General features: G+C 43.5%; 1 protein-coding gene across 3 annotated transcripts in view; it reads right to left on the minus strand.

Moving 5' to 3' along the window:
- Positions 1–4,518: 4,518 nt before the first annotated feature.
- IBSP (integrin binding sialoprotein) overlaps positions 4,519–25,112 on the minus strand; it is a 54,452-nt gene continuing 33,858 nt past the window's right edge. For all 3 annotated transcript variants that reach the window (XM_033937845.1, XM_033937935.1, XM_033938030.1), the window contains 2 exons: positions 14,383–14,529; positions 4,519–5,717 (listed from right to left, as the gene is read on the minus strand). In XM_033937845.1, the coding sequence (XP_033793736.1) occupies positions 5,196–5,717; positions 14,383–14,529 (669 nt within the window). In that variant the 3' untranslated portion in view covers positions 4,519–5,195. The remainder of the gene's footprint in view (positions 5,718–14,382; positions 14,530–25,112) is intronic.

Raw genomic sequence — 25,112 nt, forward strand, 5'->3', positions numbered from 1 at the left:
TATTGCTGAGTTTTAAGAAAATTGTTTGGACACATTTCTGGAGGAGAGTCCTTAAATAATAATTAGGGGTATGCATTCCCCCTAAATTGCTTTGGGTATGAACTTTTTCATTTAGGGGAGAATTCATCAAGGGGCGCTAACTCTGTTAGCGCACACTAGCAATTAATATGTGTTAAATGCTAAGATGCCCATGGGAATATAATGAAACCAATAATGCACAGATCATATAAATATTTCAACGGAAGTATAACTGTAAATGCCTTCACCGAAAATAGCTGTAATTTTTCAGCTATTGTAACAACCCTTGTAAGATCCTCAGCGGCGCCACTCAGGACTCAGGGCTCCTTTTAAGAAGGCGCGTTAGCGGTTTAACGCGCATAATAGCGTGCGTTAAACCGCTGGCCACGCTAGCTGCTACCGCCTCCTCTTGACTAGGTGGTAGTTTTTCGCCTAGCGCGGGGGTTAGCGTGCGGCTTCGTAAAAGGAGCCCTCAATGGTATCTCACCGTCCCAAGCTTTACGTGTCTAATCCTCATTGGATCTGGTTTTTAGTCTGCTCTCTTTTAAGTCTTATTTAAGAGCTTAACTTTTACTTTTAATTAATACATTCATTTAGTTTTTGAATAAGCTAGAGACCACTTGGTTGAAGCTAAGCATGTGCTTATTCAAAAACTAAGGCTCCTTTTACGAAGCCGCGTTAGTGGCTTTAGCGCCTGCGACTTTTAATTACGCGCTAACCCCCGCGCTAGCCGAAAAACTACCGCCTGGTCAAGGGGAGGTGGTAGCAGCTAGCGTGGCTGGCGGTTTAGTGCGCGTTAAACCGCTAATGCGCCTTCGTAAAAGGAGCCCTGAGTCCTGAGTGGTGCCGCTGAGGATCTTACAAGGGTTGTTACAATAGCTGAAAAATTACAGCTATTTTCGGCGAAGGCATGGGAATATAATGGGCATCTTAGTTTTTAGTGTGTGCTAATCGTTAATGTACTAAATCTATTAGTGCGCACTAAGAGAGTTAGTACCCCTTGATGAACTTCCCCCTTTCTTTTTTTTGTACAGGGTCAATATCATTAATGTACATTACACTTCTCCCTCTGTATTCGCTGTGATAGGGGATTAATAGACCCGCGAATACAGAAAAACTGCAAATAACTTTTTTATATGTTATTCGCTGTTTTCTATTAAAAACCATCGCGAATATGGTGAAATTGCCTGTTCCTGAAGGAGAGGCAAAACACAGTGAAGCAGTGAAGAAAGTGCTGGGAATCAGCGATTTTCTCTGTAAACGCTTGGAATCAGCGATTTCTCTATGCAAGCTGAAATAAGGGGGGGGGGAGGAGGAGCTAGTAAGCTTAAAAACCATGAATAATTGAAACTACGAATGCTGAAACCGCGAATACAGAGGGAGAACTGTATTGTGAAATAATATGCAGGTTTGCTAAAATAGTACACCCTATTCAATGAATGTGCTTATTACTCAGTAACGAGCAGTGGCATAGTAAAGGGGGAGCGGGGGCGGACCGCCTTGGGGATCTTCTTGGTGGAGGAAGATATCTTCTTTTTCAAGGGTCCCACGACAACAAGAGGGCATCCGTTGAAAATCAGGGGCGGGAAACTACGAGGTGACACCAGGAAATTCTTTTTCACTGAAAGAGTGGTTGATCGCTGGAATAGTCTTCCACTACAGGTGATTGAGGCCAGCAGCGTGCCTGATTTTAAGGCCAAATGGGATCGGCACATGGGATCTCTTCACAGGGCAAAGGAAGGGGAGGGACATTAAGGTGGGCAGACTAGATGGGCCGTGGGCCCTTATCTGCCGTCTATTTCTATGTTTCTATGGGTGCTGGCACCTCTCTGCCCCCCCCCCCAAGTCACACTCGCGCCCTCTCTTCCCATCTCTGTACCCCTTTAAATCTGTGCCAGTGCAAGCAACTACTGAGGCCCACTGCTCGTGCTGGCTTGGCTCCCCTCTTAAATCACTTCCGGGTTGTGGGATTGTGGGGGGAAATGACGTCAGAGGGAAAGCCAACTCCAACGTGAGCAGTAGGCTTTGGAAGCTGCTCACACTGATGAAGATTTAAAGAGGTGCAGGGGTGGGAAGAGAGGAACTGAGTGCGCGGGGTGGCATTGAAGAAGCGGGGGGTAGAGCAGAGGGGTGTGAGAGGGGCACCACCACCCCAGGTGCCTCCTAGCCTTACTACGCCACTGGTAGTGTGAACTGTTGTGCATTGTTCTTCAATAGTGCATGTATTGGTAAACAGTGTGCATTATTGAACAATAGCATACACTAAGACAGAAAAAAACTCTAAAGGATTGACATTCAGCTTGCAGCAATGATTTTATTTTATTTTAGCTTCCACTGGCTTTATTCCCAGGTGTTCAAGGGTGGGCCAAGTCCGAACACGTCAATGAATATATGGGTTTATGTGGCCAGCTATCTTTTTATGTTTTATGTGCAGTACACAGCACATAACCATGTAAGTAACACCACATAACAGACCCCTTTTACAAAGTCGCGGTGGCGATACCTGCACAGCAAATGTGACACAGCTCATTCAGTTCCTATGAGCGTCGGAGCTGTTACTGCCGCAGCCGACACTAAAAACCATACTACGAGTTTATAAAAGGGAGGGTGGGGGGGGGAGGCTTAATGAAGAGAAGGGCTGAATATCGGCAATTAACCACATAAGTACCAACTTCGCCCACAAAATAGCTGGCTTTGAGTTTAGCAGTTTGTGGTGAAGTTCAGCGGCAGTAACTGGTGAACTATCGTTGAATATCAGCAAACAGTTCTGATCGAGCAATTCAGCTGGTCAGGAGCTATTTCTGCCTGATTAAATTGCTTTGAATACCGACCTCTAAGTTGGTTTTTTTTTTTTTTTCTTTTGTTTCAGGTTAAAAATGACATGAAACAATGTGGGAAATGTTGGACCTTTCCTATGTTCTTTCAAATGAATGCATATCCCTAATCATTATCCACGTAGACCGGAAAAGAGTGTGGCGTCGTGGTTAGAGCTACAGCCTCAGCATCCTGAGGTTTGTGGGTTCCAAGCCACTTAGGCCCAAATTCTGTGACCAGCGCCTAATGTTGGGCACCTATTTTGGAGGCGCCCATCTAAATAGGCCCCTATCTAAATTGACTAACAAGCTCAATGAAGCTTTTTAATCAGCAATAATTGAAACTTAGGCGCCAATCAAGATAGAGCGATTCAGCAACAAGGCGCCTCTAAAAATTTAGGCGGCCTTCCAAAAAATAGGCGCTAGGCACGTTAGGCGTGGGCGTGGCTACATGTTAAGCGCCTTGTTGCAGAATCACTGCTCTTAAGCGTGCTTAAGCGCTCAGCTTGGCGACTAACTTTTAGTTGTGCCTAGAGCTGGCCTATTTCTTGGGCGCCTCCAAAATAGGTTCCGCTCAGTGTGATTCATTAAACAGCACCCAATTTTACTTGAATCGCGTTGAACAGTGCTTAAGTGGGCGCCTAACTTTTGGGCGCTTCTTATATAATTTGCCCTTTAATCCTCCACTGCCCCAGGTACATTCGATAGACTGTGAGTCCACCAGGTCGGATAAGGAAAATGCCTGAAGTACTTGTATGTACCGTATTTTCACGCATATAACGCGCAGACGTGTATAACACGCATATGTGTATAGCGCGTGGGTCCAAAGCATTTCTGTAAAAAAAAAATTTTTATATAGCACGCACACGCGTATATTGCGCATGCTGCTATAACCTCCTCCCACTCCCACTTACTCTTCTGGCCTGCGAACCGGCATCCTCCCCCCCGCTCGCGTCACCCCCCTCCCCCGCGATCCTACATCCCCCCCAGCACCGCAAAACATCTCTTACCCAATTGGGCACCAGCACCAGCACCAATGCACAGGACGTGCCAGTGCCAGTGCCCGAAGATCCTCCCTCGTTGTTGCTGGGCTGGGCTGGGCTGGGCGGTGCGAGGGTGATCCTCCTTCTTCCTTGTGCTGGGCTGGACTGGGCTTTGAGCATTTGCGCAAGCTCAAAGCCTTCTGGTCTCGCGAATCTCGGAGGGGGGATGCCGGATTGGAATGAAAAAAAAAAATTGTACAACACGCTCACGCGTATAACGTGTAAGGTTATGCACGGTTTGTAAAAATCGTGTATAACGCGTGCGTTATATGCGTGAAAATACGGTACACTGCTTTGAATGTGGCTATATAACTACAAAAAGGCGGTATATAAGTCCCAATCCCTTTCCCCTTATCTATTACATCTGGGACAAACAATGTGGTGTACCTTTGCCTGTGAAGATTTGCCAGGCTCTTCCATGTGATCCAGACAGGTCACTATAATGCTGGGCTAAATGGACTGTTGGATAGATTCAACATGGTATTTCATATATTCTTATATTTGTGTAGGATGTAGAACAATATTTTGGGTTTTTGAGGACAACCATCAGGATTTGAACTTGGATTGAATTATCCATCTTTCTAAACCTAAGCTTACAGGAATTTGCAATTAGGCATACAAAAAAAAAAAGGTGAACTGACCCATTAAGTTATAAATAATTTTTATCTGGTTCACTGTAACACAGCTGGTGGACTATTATCATTTCAGTATTATTATGCCTATAAACAACTGTGATAAAACTCTGACGCCAACATGCTAACACACTTTCTGATCACTTGTAGAGGTTTTTGACATTGCTATAAACAGTACCGGTAATACAATTCCAGTCCAAAAAAAAATGTACAATGAGGTTTCCATAAATTACATCCTGTTTCACCGGCAATATCTTCCTCTGGCACAGATTGAAGGTTTGCAAAGATTATTATAATACTTCTGCAGGACTGATGCAAATGCTGGTGTTCTGCACTACAATATTTCTAGAAAGCCTTGGGTGAATACTAAATTTTAGCTAAAGCAAAAGTAGGTTGTGACATCCTCCTATTATTAACAACAATTGAAAGATTAGTCCTACCTGTTACATCCTATCTTCTTTCATGTTCTTAGGCTAGATCTCCTAAAAGACACGGCCAGGTTACTGTGCGCTAACATACAATAACATGCGTTATTTACCATAGGTCCCATTTTATGCAATGAGGCCTATTTGCTAACAAGGCATATTGATGGCATTGGCGTGCATTAATACAGTAACGTACTTTAGTAACGTGTAGTGCTTTGTAAGACATAATATTGGTGTTACAAACACAGCACATGATCTGATTTCTCACTGTTCACTATAGTATTCATGGCCATATCTGCCATACCCATTACTGCTATAATAATTATATTCATCATCATATCCTACAAAATTGTCGCCTCGGGTGATCCCCCTCCCCTTCTCATTTTCATTGCCTTCTAGAAACACAATGCTGTTTTCAGTTTCGCCCTGATTGCCATAGGGATCACCATTGCTGTTTTCAGTGGTCATATATGGGTAGCTTTCCTGGCCTCCATTTTCATCCTGGTGATTCCCATTGCTGCCACTTTCACCTTCTCCTTGCTGTGCATATATAGTGGAGCTATAGAAAGGATAAGCAACTGAAGTAGTAGCAACAACGGAAGGAGTGGTAGAGGCTGCCTGTACAGTTGTTGCATTGTATCCCTCTATTTCACTGGAATCTGTGCTATTGCTACCATGGGCAGCACCATCTACTTTTTCACCCTCCTTCTCTTCCTCCTCATTCTCTTGTTCTTCTTCATCACTTTCTTCATTCTTCTTGGTGTTTAGACCTTCTTCCTCTTTACCCTGTGTTGTGAAATCAATAAAATGGTTGTGTTCATGAATCCATAAATGTATCATTAAACAATGAAAGACATACCATACCATTCTCTCTCTTATACTGTGCAAGCCTCGATAAGGATTCAGTATGGTTTACAAATCAACTTACCCTCAGCCAAGGGGACTACAAATACTAATACATTATAGAAAAATTGTTTTAAGCAGAGAAATGAAAGGTCTTCAATGCTTTCCTAAACTGATAGCAAGATACATAAAGACTAGATTCACTAAGCCCACCGATCAAGTCCCGACCACTTAGCGACCCCTTTGCGACCCGATTTTCCTCCGACTCGATTCACTAACCTCCTGGCTGATCATCCTCTGTTCAGATCCGATCCGCGCATGCAGATGAGAGGAAACGGCATGCAAAGTAGGAGGGATGCGATTCACTAAATAAATGCAGGCACACCGACTTGGCTAGCCGATCCAAAAACAAGTGACTGCTGAGGACCCGTCACTTGTGTAAAAACCCTGTTCTCTGCTGCGATTCTCCTGCTCTGGCCATCCTGCTCTCAGCCCCGATCTCCTACTCTTTGCCCCGATCTCCTGCTTCTCTGCTCTCAGCCCCAATCGCCTGCTCTCTGCCCCGACTCTCCTGCCCGTCCCTGCAGTGCAAGCCCATGGTTTTAATCTGCAGGTTTAAAGTGGGTTAAAACCACGGGCTTGCAAAGTTAAAAGTAAAAAGGGCTCGTGAAATGTAAAGTAAAAAAAAAAGTTTTTTTCCAGCTTTGCCGTGCACGGAGGGCCAGTGCATGCGCAGACCATCTACAGATGGTCTGCGCATGCATCGGGATCGCTAGAGAGCGATCCATGCAGTCGGTTGAGGGAGTGATTCCGATCGTCCTCATTTGCATGAGGACGCGTCATGAATCAGCCCCTCCCGGACCTGGATCGGACCCGGATCGGATTGGTAGGCCGTTTTGCGAATCTGGCCCAACTGTCTCAACTGAACAGGACAGCTATTTTAAGTCCAAACTTAAAGCTTTCCTTTTTGTTGACGCTTTTGGACTCTAACAGTCCTCTTAAGGACTAACCAATAATTAAACTTGTGTCCTCATTCCTTCCTGCCTATTGGTTTTTTTTTTTTCCTTTTCTGTACTTTACGTTTAAGATTATAGTTCCTCCCCTTTTTCCTTCTGTTCCAGTTTGTCCTAATTAATGTGTTTGTTATCTAATTACACTTGTGAAGTTTGTATTTATTTATTTAGTTAGTTTACATACTCTTAGGGCTCCTTTTACTAAGGTGCGCTAGGGCTTTAACGCGCGGAATAGCGCATGCCACATTGCTGTGCGCGCTAGACCTTAGCGCCAGCATTGAGCTGGCGTTAGTTCTAGAAGCGTAGCGCGTGGTAATTTCCTGCGTGCGCTAAAAATGCTAGCGCACCTTAGTAAAGGAGGCTTCAATATAATGTCTGATTTTATTAATACTATTTATGTCTTATGTAATCCCTTTTTATTATTGTACACCGCCTTTGAGATTGATAAGGCGGTATATCAAACTTTTAATAAACTTGGACATGTGGATTCCATATTTTAGATCCTCAGTAAGCAAATGTAACTTGAAACATATGTTTATGACGAGAGTACGAGTGTAGTAAAAGGAAAATTAAGCTTATATTGCTGTGAGGTAGAATTAAGAAATCATAAGGGGTGTGGTAACACAGTATCACTCATGTTAACCAATCATTAGATTAATAAATGAAATAATAAATATGATTAACCAATGAAAATGTGAAATGTAACATGCATCAAGGTGGGCCAGAGCTGTCAGAGTCCTATAAAAGAGGGCTCCCGGGACCAGAGCTTCAGAACTCTTTGGAAGTTCTCCATCAGTCTGGCCAGCCTGATGTATGCTCTATCACTCTGTATGCTGTGTGATTTGTTCCTGTAAGCTACCATTTGATTATTAAACTCATAATGTTTGAACCAGCATAAAGGGAGTCGAGTGGTCTGTCTGTGAAGGCCTAGGGTCTTCAGTTCTAGTGCTAATAAATGACTTTGGAACTTTGGCATGGCCTTAGTGCCGCCCTTCCCACCATGCATCCATGTAGATGCCTTCTTACCCTCTAATCCAAGGTCCCCTGTTATAAAAAGTACCCTAAACCGTGTGCTTTTAACTTGTGTATAGTTATAAAATTACCATCTAAATGTATGTTAACATGCGTGTTTTGGTTATGTGAGGCATTTTAGAAAACCTGAAGAGTAGAGCTCAGACTAGGAATGGTCAACCCCAAAATTTTGTGTTATTTATTTTTCATTTTTTTCCCCATTCTGGAGCAAATGTTGCCAAGAGCACACATTTCTTAGAGAGTGTGCACAACATGAAAGAGGGTGCACTCTTCTTAAAGTTTGTAATCTTTTCCCACCACACATGTCAGGAAAGAGGGTGCATTCTTTAAAAAAGAGTGCACACTAATCTTTGTGAATGACATTTAATTGCAAACACCCATCCCTAACTGAGACTTCACTGATTTGGCTGCAAAGATATACAGCGGCAGGGGTATCCCTCAATAAAATCCTGTCATTACAAAAGGTTCCTCGACAGAACCTTTTCTTTTCAGGCGGCCACACTGAATACATGGCTTGCCAAAATTGCATTAGAAGCTTCCTCTTATCTTGATTTTAGAAAACAGATAAAAACTCAATTATTCAATAGACTGGCAACCTAATGCATCTTATTACTTACTTATAATTTTTATCTCATTTTAAATTGTTTGTATTTTCCCACTTTAAGCTTTTAACTTTGCTGAAATTTTAGATGATTTCAATTTTTTAAATATCTATTTGTACTGTATATATAATGATTGATTGATGTGAACTGCCTAGAACTCCTGGGTATGGCAGTATATAAAAATAAAATATTATTATTATTAGATGTCCTAGATGAAACTTTTGATAACTAGACTCAGCAATTATGATCACTTTAGGTGCACCTCTTGTATAACAATCCTGTTGAACATCATATTGATGATATACTGTATATACTTAAGGGCCCCTATATTAAAGTACACTCAACAAGTGATGGATAATTCTTTAAGTGGGGCCTCTTCTATAAAGAAAAGCAGGTACCCTAAAGACACAGTGGCAGATACAACAACTGTGGCGGGGTCATAGCTAGCTATGTTCAGTCACTGTGGCCACACACGGAGCAAGGGAGATGGGGGGTGGGGGGGTGTCAATATTATGCTCCATCCATTGGACTTTTTTGCTTGGCCATGATGTAGTGGGCAGGGTGGGTGCATGCCACACAGGGTGTGTTTCCAGGTTGCTACGCTTCTAAACCCTGGTCACCTTTTTGGGCATAATGAATGTACCATGCTAGTTTTACTTGCAGGTATTAATATATTACTGTATTACCATTAAGCTGTTTCCCTTGGTAAATGCAGTAGCATACCAAGTGTGTATGTGTGTATGGGGGGGGGGGGGGCAGTGTGCCCCGGGTGCAACCCATAAGGGGGTTCTCCGATGGCTCCTCCAACGGCCAGCGTCAGCTTCATAAACTTCTTCCAGGCAGCAGCAGCAGTGTTCACAATTCACTGCTGTTGTTAGCATTGAGCCTTCCTCTTTGCCAGGTCCTGCCTTCATAGAAACAGGAAGTAGGCGGGACCCAGCAGAGGAAGACCCAACTCCGATAAGAGCAGTGAATTGTAAATATTGTGCTGCTGACTGGAGGTGACAAAGAGAGGGAGGGATGGAAGGGGGAGAGAAATGCTACAGCCAATTGGGGAGAGAGAGGGAGAAGGAAGATCAGGGAAGGGAGAGGAAAAGAAAGAGAGATGCCAGACCACAGGGAAGGAAAGAAGGGAGGGAAATGAAAGGAGATGCCAGGGCATGGGGGAGGGAAGGGAAGGAGACAGAGAAGCAGACCAGAAAGAAAGGAGGGAGGGAGGGAAAGGAAAAAGAGAAGCTACCAGAGCATGGGGCTGGGGGGGGTGGAGGGAGAGATGGAAGGGAAGGAGAGGTAAGAGATGCTGAGGCATGGGGAGAGGGAAGGAGACTGAGATGCCAAACCATCAGGAAGGAAAGGAGGAAAGGAAGAGAAGGAGACAGAGATGCAGACCAGAAAGAAAGGAGGGAGGGAGGGAGTGAAAGTAAAGATAGAAGCTACTAGAGCATGGAGGAGGAGGGAGAGATGGAAGGCAAGGAGAGGAGAGAGATGCTGAGGCATGGGGAGAGGGAAAGAGACTGAGATGCCAAACCATCAGGAAGGAAGGGAGGGAGGGAAAGGAAGGAAAGGAGATGCTAGAGCATGGATGGAGAGGGAGATATGGAAGGAGGAGAGAGATCCCAGGGTATGGGGAAGGGAAGCAGATACCAGACCATGAAGTGAGTTGGGGGTGGGAAGGAGGAAAGGAAAGGAGAAGAGAGATGCCAGCTCATGGGAAAGGGAGTAGGGAAAGGGATTGGACTTGTATACTGCTTTTTTGTAGTTTTACAACCACACTCAAAGCAGATTATATACAGGTACTTCAAGCATTTTCCCTATCTGTCCTGGTGGGCTCACAATCCATCTAATGGACATGGGGCAGTGAAGGATTAAGTGACTTGGCCAGGGAGCAGTGCAGGATTTGAACCCACAACCTCAGGGTGCTGAGGCTGTAGAGACAGAAAAAAATGGAAGGGACAGATAAAGTGTGCAGACGCTGGATGGAATGGAAAGCGAAGAGAAGATAAAAGCATAAACCAGAGATGATAAAAGGTAGAAAAAAGATTTTTTTGTTGTTGCTGTAGAATAAAGTAGTATTGTAGCTGTATTGATAAACATTTATAAATAGAAAATGGAAATAAGGTAATCTTTTTATTGGACTAATTCTAATACATTTTTAAACAAACTTTTGGAGACCAAAATACCCTTCCTCAGGTAGTGGTATACCAAAGGTGTCACATACCCTACACCACTGGGAAAATGTGCTCACCCTCACTGTGAATACATATAAGAACATAAGAACATAAGCAATGCCTCTGCTGGGTCAGACCTGAGGTCCATCGCGCCCAGCAGTCCGCTCACGCGGCGGCCCAACAGGTCCAGGACCTGTGTAGTAAACCTCTATCTATACCCTTCTATCCCCTTTTCCAGAAGGAAATTGTCCAATCCTTTCTTAAACCCCAAAACTGTTCTCTGCCCTATAACGTCCTCTGGAAGCGCGTTCCAGGTGTCGACCACACGTTGGGTAAAGAAGAACTTCCTAGCATTCGTTTTGAATGAATGAAAGTACACAGGCCAGGATTCTCAAAAACACACGTTAAAAAGCAACGGTCTGCTAACACAGCCATTTTGATACCGAATCTAAAAACCCGAGACATTCTTAAAAAGTTGTGCATGCAAATGAGGTCGGTGAACACCAGTGAAGATTTGCTAAATTTGCATGTGCCCATCGCTGGTTAAAGCGATGGGCACATGTGCAATAAAATGGTGTCAACACCGTAACACCCCCCCAAAATACAACAACAGCAGGAGAGATGACCACACTCTCCTGCTGTACTAATAAAATCCCCAACATGACCACCGCAACCCAACTGCCCCCCTGCAGCAGGAGAGATGTGAACTTTCTCCTGCTGCACTAAAATACCTGACGCGACCACCCTGACACGACCCGACTGCCCCTCTACATCAGGAGAGATGCCCACTCTCTCCTGCTGCACTAAAATGTCAAACGCGACCACTCCGATGCTACCTGACCGCCCCCGCAGCAGGAGAGATATCTGCTCTCTCCTGCTGCACTAAAATAACTTGCACACCCACCACGCCACTGACCCGACTGCCCCCGCAGCATGAGAGATGCCCACTCTCTCCTGCTTTCAAGTGATCCTCCTCCACCATCTCCACCGCCCCCTCACCTCAACATAGATGAGCCAGAGGGATGTGGACACCCTCCTTCCAGCTGCTGCTGCATCATCTAAAATGGGAACTCCTCTCCCGGTGCATCTTGGGATACACCGGGGAGGGGCTTGAGGCTATGATTGGAGGGGCCTTAAACTACCTGGGCCAATCAGAGCCTAAGGCCCCTCCCCGGATGTATCAGGAAGGGTCCTAAGGTTCTGATTAGCCCGGACACTCCATAGGAGGGGCCTTAGGTGTCCACGAAAAGGTGTCCCATAAAAGGGGCTTTAAACAACCTGGACCAATAAGAGCCTCAGGCCCCTCCCTGATGCATCCCAAGATGCACTTGGGAGGGGAATTTCCATTTTAGATGACACAGCAGCAGCAGATGGGAGGAGGGTGTCCATGTCCCTCCGGCTCATCTATGTTGAGGTAAGGGGAGGGGGTGGTGGAGATGGGGGAGGGGGTCATTTGAAAGCAGGGTAGAGTGGGCATCTCTCCCACTGCGGGGGGGGGGGTTGTTGGTTCAGTGGCGGGGTGGTCGCGTCGAATATTTTAGTGCATTGCCTTGTCACCTATTCTGAAAAAAGCCGATCTCGACCCCTCCCTACCATCAAACTACCGTCCCATAGCAAATATCCCTCTACTTAACAAACTTCTAGAAACCATAGTTGCTACCCAGCTCTCCTCCTATCTCGAGAGATTCTCCATTCTTCACCCCTACCAACATGGCTTCAGATCCTGCTTTAGCACTGAATCCCTCCTAGTTTCCCTAATTTCAAAGGTACAACAACTACACTCACGTAACAAATTCGCTGTCCTACTACAATTCGATCTTTCCGCTGCTTTTGATGTCGTCCATCACGACATACTACTTTACCAACTTTCCGAGATTGGAATCGACTCCACCGTCCTAATGTGGTTCTCAAACTTCTTACGCTCCCGTTCCTACACCGTCAACACAAATGGCACCATGTCCACTCCTTGGACTCCATCTTGCGGTGTCCCTCAAGGATCACCCCTTTCCCCTATTCTCTTTAACATCTACATGTCCTCCCTGAAACTCTTTAAACTATCCCCCCTGGAAACAATCTACACTTATGCAGATGACATCCTTGTCCTCCTTGAGACTGACCAGAACCTCACCAACCTCCACGAAAACATTACAGCTTGCATAATGAGACTCCGTGCCTGGTCCCTCTCAGTACAGATGAAACTAAATGAATCTAAAACAAAACTACTCTGGCTCGGCCCAAAATTCGAACACCTGCCCACACTTTTCACACTACCCACAGGCGATACACTACAGCTCAAGTTCTCATGCAAGGTCCTTGGTATCACTATCGATTCCTCTCTCTCCCTCAATGACCACCTCAACTCCTTGGCAAAATCATGCTTTTTCAGCCTTCACATGCTGAGGAAAGCTAGATCCTACTTCAGCCAACAACACTTTGCCATCCTTGTCCAATCCATCATCCTCTCCAAACTAGATTACTGCAACACCATCTACTTAAATCTATCAAAAAAAAGTATTCTAAGACTCCAGCTAATCCAGAATACTGCAGCCAAACTGATCTTCTCAAAACGCAAGTCTGACCATGCCTCCCCAATCCTTGCCAAACTTCATTGGCTCCCAATAATCTCCAGAATCCATTTCAAATGTTCCTGCCTGGCTTTCAAGATCATTCACGGAATCCTGCCTCCTCTTATCCCACTGTCTTTCAACTCCTCCAGTCCCGACTCCTCCAGAACTGCCCAAAGGCTTAAACTAGCCTTCCCCTCTCCACGCGGCATCCACTATTCAGACAAACTGGGAAAATCCCTTCTCTTCAAAATCACAGGTCTTTGGAACGACCTCACCACCCCGCTGCGGAACCTGAGCTCCCTTCAGTTATTCCGCAAACAACTGAAAACCTGGCTTTTCAGCAAATTGTAGCTCTATCCTTCCCCCCTTTCTCTCCCCCCTTCTACACATAAGTTCATGTAATCTTTTTTCTTCTTCTCTACCCACTATTTTAAGTTCTTGTAAACCGTGTCGAGCTCCATTCTCATGGAGATGATGCGGTATATAAACTTAAGGTTTAGATTAGATTAGATTAGATTAGTAAGAGAGAGTGGGCATCTCTCCTGCTATGTGTGTGTGTGTGTGTGTGTGGGGGGGGGGGCAGTTAGGTTATGTCAGGGCGGTTGCATCAGGGATTTTAGTGCAGCAGAAGAGAGTGGGCATCTCTCTTGCTGCATCACAACACAGGGTTTTCTAGCAGTATCTGATATTGACCGGCACTCCTGGACCAGTTGCTTTTTTTGTCACCAAAAGCCAACGCCGCTTTTTGAAAATGGCTCAGCATTTTTAAAGAATCCACCGGAGGGCTCATTTCAGTGTTGAAGAGCCCATTTGCATGTCAGAGTTGGAGACTTCTAGAAACCTCGCTAAAGACGGAGATAATCCCTTTTGATAATCTGCCGCTAAACTACGTATAGGCTAAACCACTGGAAAACAGTTTAGCGATGACGTTAAACTTTTGAGAATCTTGCCCACAATGATCATTCTTTGAATTTGTATTATTATTGGACCTCATTGTTTTGCTTCTTATTGCAGCTGCTCCCTGCTGGCCCCCTTCAAGCTGCAGTTCTAGGCAACCACCTAGTATGCCTCTTGGTTCAGGAGCTGTTTCTGCCTGATTAAATTTTAGGATAAAAATGACATGAAACAATGTGTGAAATGTTGGAGATTTCCCATGTTTCAAATGAATGCATAGCAGTAACAAAATATAGACTTATTGACACTACCTTTCTCACTGCTTTGCCTACCTTCTGTAAACCTCCGCTGCTAGTAGAATTTTTTCCTCCATCCAGATTCTGAGAGTTTTTACCATCATTTCCCTTGGAACCTTCACCTCCTGCTTCTGCAGATTCTTGATTGCCTCCAGCAGTCTCTTCTTCTTCCATGGAATTATTCTAGCAACATGTCACATGTTTTTTTAAGCTTGATGTACACCAAAACCACCAAAGCATATAGTAAACGAAAAATTCTACTAACCAAGAGGAACCCGAGACCTCAAAAAGCACAATTTTTTCCCCATAGTAATTACAGAAACAAACATAAGCCTAGGATCACTGTTTTATCAACAGTTTCTTCTGGAAAGAGCAGCACCTGCGTAATTGTAAATAATGCCTTCTACTAAAGTTACCACAGTTTGACTTGTCAGAATGTTATTTTGCCCATATACCACTTAGATGTACTGCTTTTACAAAGGTGAGGATGACGATTTTTAAAACTAGGGCCTGAATTCTTTAAAGTGAATCAGTAGGCCTGAACTGGCTGAAGTGAAGCAGGAATTATGACTAAAGGCAAAGAACACAACCTAAGAAGCTAAGGGACATGTTTGCTACAGTGTACTAACAGCGTGTGAATTAGCACTTGCTAATTGTTAGGGCATGAGTACAATAATAGCATTATATTTTAATCCAAACTTAGTCAAGACCAGGGGTGTCAAAGCCCCTCCTTGAGGGCCGCAAAGCAGTCGGGTTTTCAGGATTTCCCCAATGAATATGCATGAGATCCATTTGCATGCACTGCTTTCATTGTATGCTAATAGATCTCATGCATATTCATTGGGGAAATCCTGAAAACCCGACTGGATTGCGACCCTCGCGGAAGGACTTTGACACCCCTGGTCAAGACCAATCATCAGGTTAATTAATAACATTTCAACCCTTTTAACCATTCATTCAAGTTTTGTTCATTCATTCAATTCATAACACATAAAACATGGTTTTTCAATTTCTTCACCATATTTCATTCAGACAATCATTTGTATATAAAACACAGTTTTGGTATGCCATCATTTATTCATGCACATTATTCACTCACACTCATTTATTTTCATTTTTCATCTTTTCATTCTCATTTATCATTTAAGATAACCTTTCAGTTCATTTGTTTATTTCCATCCTGTTTAAGAAGTGAGACATGGCCTATGTAGGGTCCAGGTCTCACTCCTTGAGCATTCAATATATGAGGTTAATTACTGTAACTTTTTGACACAGACAATTTGTACCTGATATGCTTTCACTTTTATTATATGGAATATTGTGAAATAAACCTTTTTATTAACTTTCTGAATCTCTAGAAACTTGTGTTCACAGTAATAGCGTGACAGCAAGTTTGAATTCATGCGCCAAACTCGGGATATATGGCACCCATGTTTGGGTGCTGAAATTTGCACACCACTCAAAGGTGTGCGCACAATTTAATTGGCTAATGAGCCAATTAATTGTAATAAAAAGTGATGTTAATAGATATCAGATAACACCAATTGACTCGCTCAACAATCAGTATCCAAGGTTATAGCAAGTTACACCTGCATATTGTACTATTTGATACTGATTGTTGAGTGAGTCAATATTTGGTGTTATCTGTTTGGCTATCTTTCCATTGTTCTTTGTATGGATTACATTAAATGACCCTTGACGCAGACAGATTACATTACATTACATTAGTGACTTTTATTCTACCATTACTTTGCGGATTATATTAGAGGTTATCTGGACAATTCCAGAAGAGATTACATAGTTGAGCGGTGTACTTTGGTGGATTAAGATACTTCCTGTGGAGTTAGTTTGTCTTGATGGATTTCTTGAATAACAGGGTTTTAATTTCTTTTCTGAAGGTTTTGTAGTCTGGTGTCGTCATCAGTAGATTGGATAATTGGTGGTCAAGTTTCGCTGCCTGCGTGGCCAGTAGGCCATCGTACAGTTTTTTGCATTTGATGCCTCTGATCGGGGGGTACGTGAATGGTGTTTGGGCTCTCCTTTGCCTGGTTGTGTCAGTTTGGGTAAGGCAGTTGTTCAAGTAGGCTGGGCTGTCTCCATTGATTGCTTTAAATAGTAGACAGTAAAATTTGAATTGTATTCTTGCCAAAACATGGACCGTCACGTCCTTCAATAAATGGAAGGTTGACTGCTCAGGACTTGAAGGCCCCTTGTGCTTCTTGGTAATTGTATGGAAACATACTTGGAATGCCGCCAACAAATTAATGCATTGGCTTTGCTGTTATGGCATGTTAATTTTTGCATTTAATTCAGTATGTGTAGATCTTTACTACACTTTAGAAGACAGGCTGCTAAACATATATCAATGCTCTAACATGTCCTCCTTGGAACCAAACAGGTTTTATAATTTGCATTTTTCCCTTTTATGCTTCATTTTGGAAAACTGTAATATTCTTTTCATAATGATTGCTTTTTTGATATAACTGTTTTCCTGTATTTAGTGTGTTGTAAAGTATCCAGAACATTTGACTGGAACGCAGGCAATTCTGCTTCTTATGTTTCTGGTGTGAAATACGAATAACAACTGTATTCTAGGAGAATGTCTATTTTTTATATTGTTTGCTGAGCAGCTCAATTGATGATTTTAAAGCATGGCTATCCATCATGAAGAATAGAAGACTGAACTAGTAGTCGAGTGAATGGGACATATTATACCTGAAATCTTATCACCACCAAGAACAGCAACCCCCCCAAACTCCCCCCCCAAATGGCCCATTTAGGCACCATTTAAAGAATCTGAGGGTTAGTGCCCAATTATTGGTGTTCATTGGTTTGTTTACAAGGGGCCGATGAAAAGTTCTCAGGCAAACCAACAAAGTTGGGGCAGTCTCCTTCGAGGGCTACACACTTAGTCCAAGGATTTTCCATGTTTTTCATTCCGTATTTGTCTGATAGAACAAATAAAGTGGAAAATCCTTGGACTAAGGGCCTCTTCTATTAAACTGTGCTAGCAGTTTATAGCACGGTGAGCTGCGCTGAACGGCCCGCGCTGCTCCCGACGCTCATACAGTTCCTATGAGTGTCGGGAGCTGCACAGGCCATTCAGCGCGGTTCTCTGCACTAGAAACTGCTAGCGCAGTTTAATAGAGGGGGTAAGTATATAGCCCTCGATGTAGACTGCTCCAACTTTGTTGGTTGGGCCGAGAACTTTACAACAGCCCCTCGTACATGCACAAATGGGCATTTATGCATGTATATAATCTCTTATAAAATGCTGATAATGTAAAAATATGCACCTTGTTTCCATGACACTTACTTCCACAAGAATATAAGAGCGTTATTGTATATAAGAGTAGCCATACTGAGACAGACCGCAGGCCCAACAGTGGCCAACCCAGGTCAACAAGTACCTGGCAAGATCCCAAACAGTAAAACAGATTTCATGTTTCTTATCCTAGGAATAAGTGGTGGATTTCCTCAAGCCATCTCAATAATGGTCTATGGACTTTTGTTATATTGTTATATTATCCAGATATATTTTTTTAAACCCTGCTAAACTAATGATTTCATCACATTCTCTGACAACAAATTCCAGAGTTTAATTACACTGTGAACATTCACAAGGACAGAATTTGAGTAGAACATAATGGAGGGCTGTAGCCAGTGTGATGGCACAGAACGCAAAGGTGAGGTTGCTAAACCGGTGCCCCATCTACGGGCGGATGCTACATTAGAGTGTCTCTGTCCTCCCAATCCTTGATGTAGCGTCTCCACCTGTCCCTTTCCTACCCTAGGGAAATCCTCCTCCCTTCAAACCTTCCGGTCGCAGGTAGAGTATCACGTTCAATAACCACAGCAACGCTCCGTGGAGCCTCTCACTCCAACACGATCTGAGGCACTTCCTAATGCTGTATGGGAAGGACCCAGCAGTATCTCACAACACGCTGGAGCAGGAGGTTATTTATTTATTTTATTTTATAGCTTATTTATTTATTTTATTTTATTGCTCCCCAGGAGCCCAGAATGGGTTACATCGGTACACTCACAATTTAAGGGTACTTTCACAATATACTGGAAAAGTTCAATAAGGGTTACAGTGAATATTCACAACTAGGTGGGACTTGACGAGATTATCATAGGTGTTAGAGAGGTACAGGTCCTAGGGTACTTTTGAATGTATTGGAGACATATAGAGATAAATGTACAATGAATTTGAGGCATTGGATTAGGGTGAAAGTGGTGTTACTCAGCAAAACTGGATATATGGTACTACTGGGACCTTGGGGGTCTTGGAAAGATGCATGTATAATACAGTATGTTGCAATCAACAATGAGTCTTACGTGCCCATATGGAACAGTATATCACACTCAGCAGTGAGTCTTAGGTGATTGGTTTCAGTTTTAGATCGCTATAGCCTAGCCTTTATTGAATGTGATCGTCTACCTGTAGCTGAAAGGTTTGAAGAGAATTTTGGGGGAAGAGGAGGTAAAAAAAAAAGAAAAAAAGGGAGAGGTGCATCATGTGTTGGGGGTAGGATAGGGAGAAGCAGAGATGCTGTGTCATGTGTTTGTGGAGGAGGGATGGGGCAGGGAGGCACTCTATGCTGTAGCGGGGAGGGGGGACTTTCAGGAAAGAGATGGATGCACTGGGGGAGGTTTGTGTGGGAGGTTTCGGGGAGCTTCGGTAGGAAGACCGATGCTCTGGTGAGGCAGGTGTGCCATGGTGTGTGATTGCAGTTGTGGCTTGCTATAGCCCTGATGTAATTGTACATGCATAGATTATAAAATACAATAATTTACACATGTTTTTGCTACCATCTAGATGCAAACACTTACACCACCCTTAGGACTGATATGTGATCACACCTTAAATCAAGGCACATTTTTGTCTACGTATACTAGTATTTTATAAAGAAAAATGACACCTCCTTTTCTTTATAAAATAGGCTTTAAAAAAAGAGTGTTTTTGCTGCCTTGAACTAGGCCTTCTGTTATAAAATGACCCTCTATGTAGGGATGCTAAAGGATAGATTTCAGCAGATTGACAATGTGGAAAGCACGGTGGGATAGGGTGACCTCATTGCTGTGTGCTTTTCGTGGGCCAATGGTAAAGTTACCAGTTAGGTTAAAATGATTGTATTTAACTTTTAGAGCACTCACAAGATAGGTCCAGCCTATCTTAATGAGAACTTAGCTTCACAAAGATGTACCAACATGAAATGTGAGATCACAGCAAGTGTACAATTTAGTGATCCTAGGGCTGAAGACTTCTAGGTTGGAAATAGCCAAGGTGGCATCTTTTTTAGGAGCAGTCTCTAGTTACTGGAACAGTCTGCCACAAGATGAAATTAAAGGACATTCACGTTTGCAAAGCTTTAAAACCACAGCTGTTTTAGAATTTACAGTGGGGATAGGAGGGAGTGGTGGTATAGACTGAGTGGGAGACATTGCTTATGTGCTTTTCAGTGGACAGAGAGGGAGTGCGGATGTGGCGATATATTCGGAATTGGATTAGTGTATATTTTTATTTTTGTATTTTAAATAATACCTGTATGTTTACCTGATTGCAATATTTTTTTTGTATGCTTCCTGAAGCGTAAAAGCAGTTACGTTTTAAATGACTTTAAACTTTGTCAGGATAAGAGCATGCCAAAAGTCAGTTGGGAACATCTGGAGTAATAGACAAAAGCAGAGGGCAAAACTGAAAGAAGATAAAATATTTTAGGGGCAATTAATTAACCTCCCCCCCCCCCTTTTAATAAGGAATTCTATGAGCATTGGAGCAGTGTCAGAGCATTTAGCGCTCTGAGCTGCGGTAGAAACTTCTACCATTGCTTAGTAAATGAGGGGGAGGGGGAGGGTTTATTACGGAAGTCAATATAAATTAGAGGAAAAGGTTCACAGAAAGAGGAAGCCAGTACATTGATTTCTTGTAAAATTCAAATAGAAGAAAAATAGTAAGTCCATTAAAATAGAGCAATTACTTTTTTTTAAAATATATATGTTAATGATAGGAGATGAGCAGAGAAGAAGCCTAATGGACAGAGCAGTAGGATGGGAACCTGAAGGCCTTGATTTAAATCCCATGGTAGCTTCTTGTAGTCTTTGGCAAGCCACCCAGCCCTCCATTGCACTGGGATGGTCAGGAGTGGCACTGGCAACCTTACCCCACTTAGGGCCTGCCATGGGAACAATCACACTCATAGTAGCACCCATAGGCCATTCACAACTTGGTGCATGTGCACTAAAGAATAACATGGAGACAGAATTTGTCCCTCTCCCTGTGGTTAACTGCGGGTAACCATCCCCATGTCATTCTTTAAGGAGAGAGGGAAGAATCAGAGTATAAATGGGCACAACCACTGACCCTCAAGCCTGGCATTGAAGAATGCTGATGTAGAAGAAGTTGAGATAGACACTAAAGAATGACAGTCTCTGGTATCCAGAGCAGGTATTGTGATGTCATAATTCTTCATTCCACCAATGCTAAAAGCCAACCTCATCAGTGATGTCACCATGGATTCATTATCCTATACTTGGCTCAGATAAAGAATCGGAGTATGAATGGGCACAGCCACAGTCCCTCAAGCCTTGCATTGAAGAATGCTGGTGTAGAAGGACTGAGGTTGAGAAAGGCACTAAAGAATGACACAGAATGGTTTCCCCTGGATATCCGTGGGCATGGGGACAAATTCTATCCCTGTGTCATTGTACAAAGTGGAGAGAGAGAGAGAGAGAGAGAGAGAGAGATAGGGGAGGCAGTGGAAAGGTGGCATAGTGAAAATTCAAAGGTGAAAGGGAGGAATATGTAGAGATTGATGAGTTAAAATTGCTTAACTGATGAAGGAATGGGAGTAGAACTGTAGAAATTCAGAAGACTGTTCCTGATAAGGTGACTAAATTAAAAGTAGACAAAGCCATTGGGTCAAATAGGATGCATGGAAAAGTGCTGAAGGAACTTAGAGAAATTACTGGTGGCTTTGCCGTTGACCTTTTCAACTTTTTTTTAGAATCAGGAACAGGAGTAAATTGTCAGGAATTTGAGTATTGCCTAGGAGGTCGGTGATATCAGTCATGTTGTGGCCCCCTGCTATTGTATATAGATGTGTTACTGTCATTGGATGCTCCAGCACAGGACAGACATATATGCTCTGATGCATCCTTAAATGATTTTCTGCCTGCTGCTAGATCTAGTGGGATGCAGCTGGAGAAACAGACTTTTAAATACTTACAAAGCATAAATGTGCATGAGGAGAGTCTCTTTCAATTGAAAGGAAGCTCTGGAATGAGGAGATATAGGATGAAGGTGAAAGGGGATAGACTAAGTAATCGCCCCCCTCTCCCCTCCCCCTTACTATGCCACTACTTGTGATAGAGATAACACACTTTATGAGAAACTGGGCCTCTTCTCCCTCGAACAGAGGAGATTGAAAGAGGACATGATCGAAACATTCAAGGTACTGAAGGGGATAGACTTAGTAAATAAGGACAGGTTGTTCACCCTCTCCAAGATAGGGAGAACAAGAGGGCACTCTCTAAAGTTGAAAGGAGATAGATTCTGTACAAACGTAAGGAAGTTCTTCTTCACCCAGAGAGTGGTAGAAAGCTGGAACGCTCTTCCAGAGGCTGTTATAGGGGAAAACACCCTCCAAGGATTCAAGACAAAGTTAGACAAGTTTCTGCTGAACAGGAACGTGCGCTGGTGGGGCTAGTCTCAGTTAGGGTGCTGGTCTTGGACCAGAGGGCCTCCGCGTGAGCGGACTGCTGGGCATGATGGACCACTGGTCTGACTCAGCAGTGGCAATTCTTATGTTCTTATCTGACCCATAAAGAACTAGTCCTTTTCTCATTCCTCATAGTCACCCCTATCCAAGCCTATCTCTGCGATGGTGGTCTGGCACTGGACTCAGTGAGTATTGATATTTACTCTTTGGACCATGGATTCAGTTTTAACCCTAGTGAAACCAGTAACCAAGAGGTAACATTATATCTATTGTCTGCAGATGATTTAAAAGCTTTATGGCTCCTGTAATTGTCACTTAGAACAGTGCTCTTCAACCTTTTGACACCTATGAATCGGCAGAAATAAAATAATTATTTTGTGGACCGGCGGTTGAAAAACTCTGGGCTAAGTCATGGGCTAGACCCGCCCATCTTTGCCCAATCTCCACCCCAGACCCTGCCTCCATAGTAGTACTAATTGTAACACTATTTTTTCCATTCATTTTTCATATATACGCACACACAATATAATCTTATTAACAACACATAATGGTTTACCACAAAATTAAACTACACAAAGCATACTGTATGCTTCTCAACATTCATTCCTACCAGAAAACAGAACCCCATGCAAATATAGGACCAAAAACTAAAAGTATTAATATATACAAACCAAACCCTAAGATTCAAGACTCTGCATGCAGTACAACCCCAGAGAAAAAGAAGCAATGCATTTCTTCCTGAGCAGTGCAAAATATAGACAGCAGATGAAAATTCTCAAAATTGACACAATTCAATCACTAAATTTAAAATCATTCCCCCTACCTTTGTTGTCTCCCTCCCTCCATGCTGTGCCTTACCTTCTGGCCTGCTCCCGCCTGGCCATTTTATGCCATCCCTGGTGTTATCTTCGGGCCGGCTCCTTCTTCCTCATTGACGGTTCAGGCGCAGGAAGCGTGTAGGAGCCGCTGCCCGCAAATTTGTGCACTGCAGCACTGAGGAAGAGGGAGTCAGTCCAAAGATAACGCCGCATCGATCGCACTGCACTAAAGTCGGGCCTCACCAATCAGGAGCTGCTTTGACATGCAGCTCCTGATTGGTGAGGCCTGACTTTAGTACAAGAAGAGGTGGTCGGAGCATACTGTGAATGAATTCCTTTACTCGCTGGTGCTCCGGCTGCCCTCTCCTGTCTCTCTGGCTGGCCTCTCCTGTCTCCCCCGCTGAAAACCATATTTGTGGTTTTTCAACATTCGCAGAGGTTCCTGGAACGGAACCCCCGTGAACATTGGGGGAGTACTGTACTTTTAAAACAGATAGGAAGAAATATTTTAGAATATGCATAGAAAGTTGAGCGCATAACTTCTAATTAGTGCCAAGTAGCATTAATTATTAAGTGTTAATTGCCAAATATAGCTGATTAGCATGTTAAATAATTAAGTTGTGTGCACAGATATGTACATGCAACTTTGGCCATACTATACAGCAATGCATTGAAAACTGTGCTGCGGCGAAATTCCGGGTGTGCCGTGAGACGACAGCAAGGAGGAGAGGCGCTGGCACTAGCTGACTTGCCTACAGGACTTGTTTCTCATGGTGAGAGGCAGTCAGATGGCACCGGCATCTCTCCTCCATGCTGGTGCCTCTCCTCTTGCCACACTGGTGGCTCGGGGCCCCATCTGGAGGGCCCTTGTGGATGTTGATTGGGGTTTCCCTATTTGGGGCCTTCTAGAAGTAGGGAAATCCTGAATTCTCTATAAGGAGAACTGTTCCAGCAGTTGGTAATGGAACCTATGTAGGATGGGGGTCATACTGGACTTAGTGCTTACAAACGGGGAGGTGTTTCTGATGTTACAGTGGGTGATCATATGGCATCCTGTTTAATATTGAGAGGGGTATAGAGAGGGCTCATTCAAAAGTAAAGGTTCTAGACTTTAAAAAAAGTAACTTTGTTCAGATGGGGGATTATGTCAAAGAATTGTCTGAAGGGGAATGTCTGGAGGGATTAGAAGTGCAGTGGACAAAACTGAAAGGAGTTATTATAAGAGCGACAACCCTTTTTGTGAGGCAAGTAAGTAAAAGTAAGAAGAAAAGAAGGCTGCTTTGGTTCTCAAAAGTAGTACAGTACTCCCCGAGATTAGCGGGGGTTCTGTTCCAGGAACCCCCGTGAACCTCAAAAAAACGCAAATACGGTTTTTCATGGGGGAGCCTGAAGAGGGCAGCGAGAGAGGGTAGCAGGAGAGCAGTCGGAGCGCTGCGAGTGCAGGAAATCACTCGCGGTATGCTCCGACCGCTTCTTCCTGCACTAAGTTGGGCATGACAAAATGGAGAGACAAGACCTTTTTTTTAGATATATCAGTGATATGAAGAAGTGCAAAAGTGGCATTGTGAGACTCAAAGGTGAAAAGGAGAAATATGTAGAAGCTGATAAAGAAAAGGTTGAATTGCTTAACAAATATTTCTGTTCTGTGTTCACGGTTGAAGCGCCGGGAGCAGGACTGCAAAAGACAAATGCGAACAGGGATGGAGGAGTGGTAGAACCTGATCGATTTTCAGAGGGTTCTGGTCGTGAGAAGCTAGCTAAATTAAATGTAGACAAAGCAATGGGGCTAGATGGTGTACATCCAAAGGTGCTGAAGGAACTTAGGGAAGATCTGGTGGCTCTGTGGACTGACCTCTTCAATGCTTCTCTAGAGTCAGGAGTGGTACCAGAGGACTAGAGAAAGGTGGATGTGGTCCCTCTCCACAAAAGTGGAAGTAAGAAAGAAGTAGGGAATTACAGGATGGTAAGTCTGAATTCTGTGGTAAACAAATTAATGGAAACGCTTTTAAAATAGAAAATGGTGAGGTTTCTGGAATCTAGTGGATTTCAGGATCAGAGGCAGCATGGACTCACTAGAGGGAGGTCTTGTCAGACAAATCTGATCAATTTGTTTGAATGGGTGACCAGAGAAATGGATAGATGGAGTAATGTAATGTAATTTATTTCTTATATACCGCTACATCCGTTAGGTTCTAAGCGGTTTACAGAAAATATACATTAAGAT

The sequence above is a fragment of the Geotrypetes seraphini genome, chromosome 1 (assembly GCF_902459505.1).
Source record: "Geotrypetes seraphini chromosome 1, aGeoSer1.1, whole genome shotgun sequence".
NCBI lineage: Eukaryota > Metazoa > Chordata > Amphibia > Gymnophiona > Dermophiidae > Geotrypetes > Geotrypetes seraphini.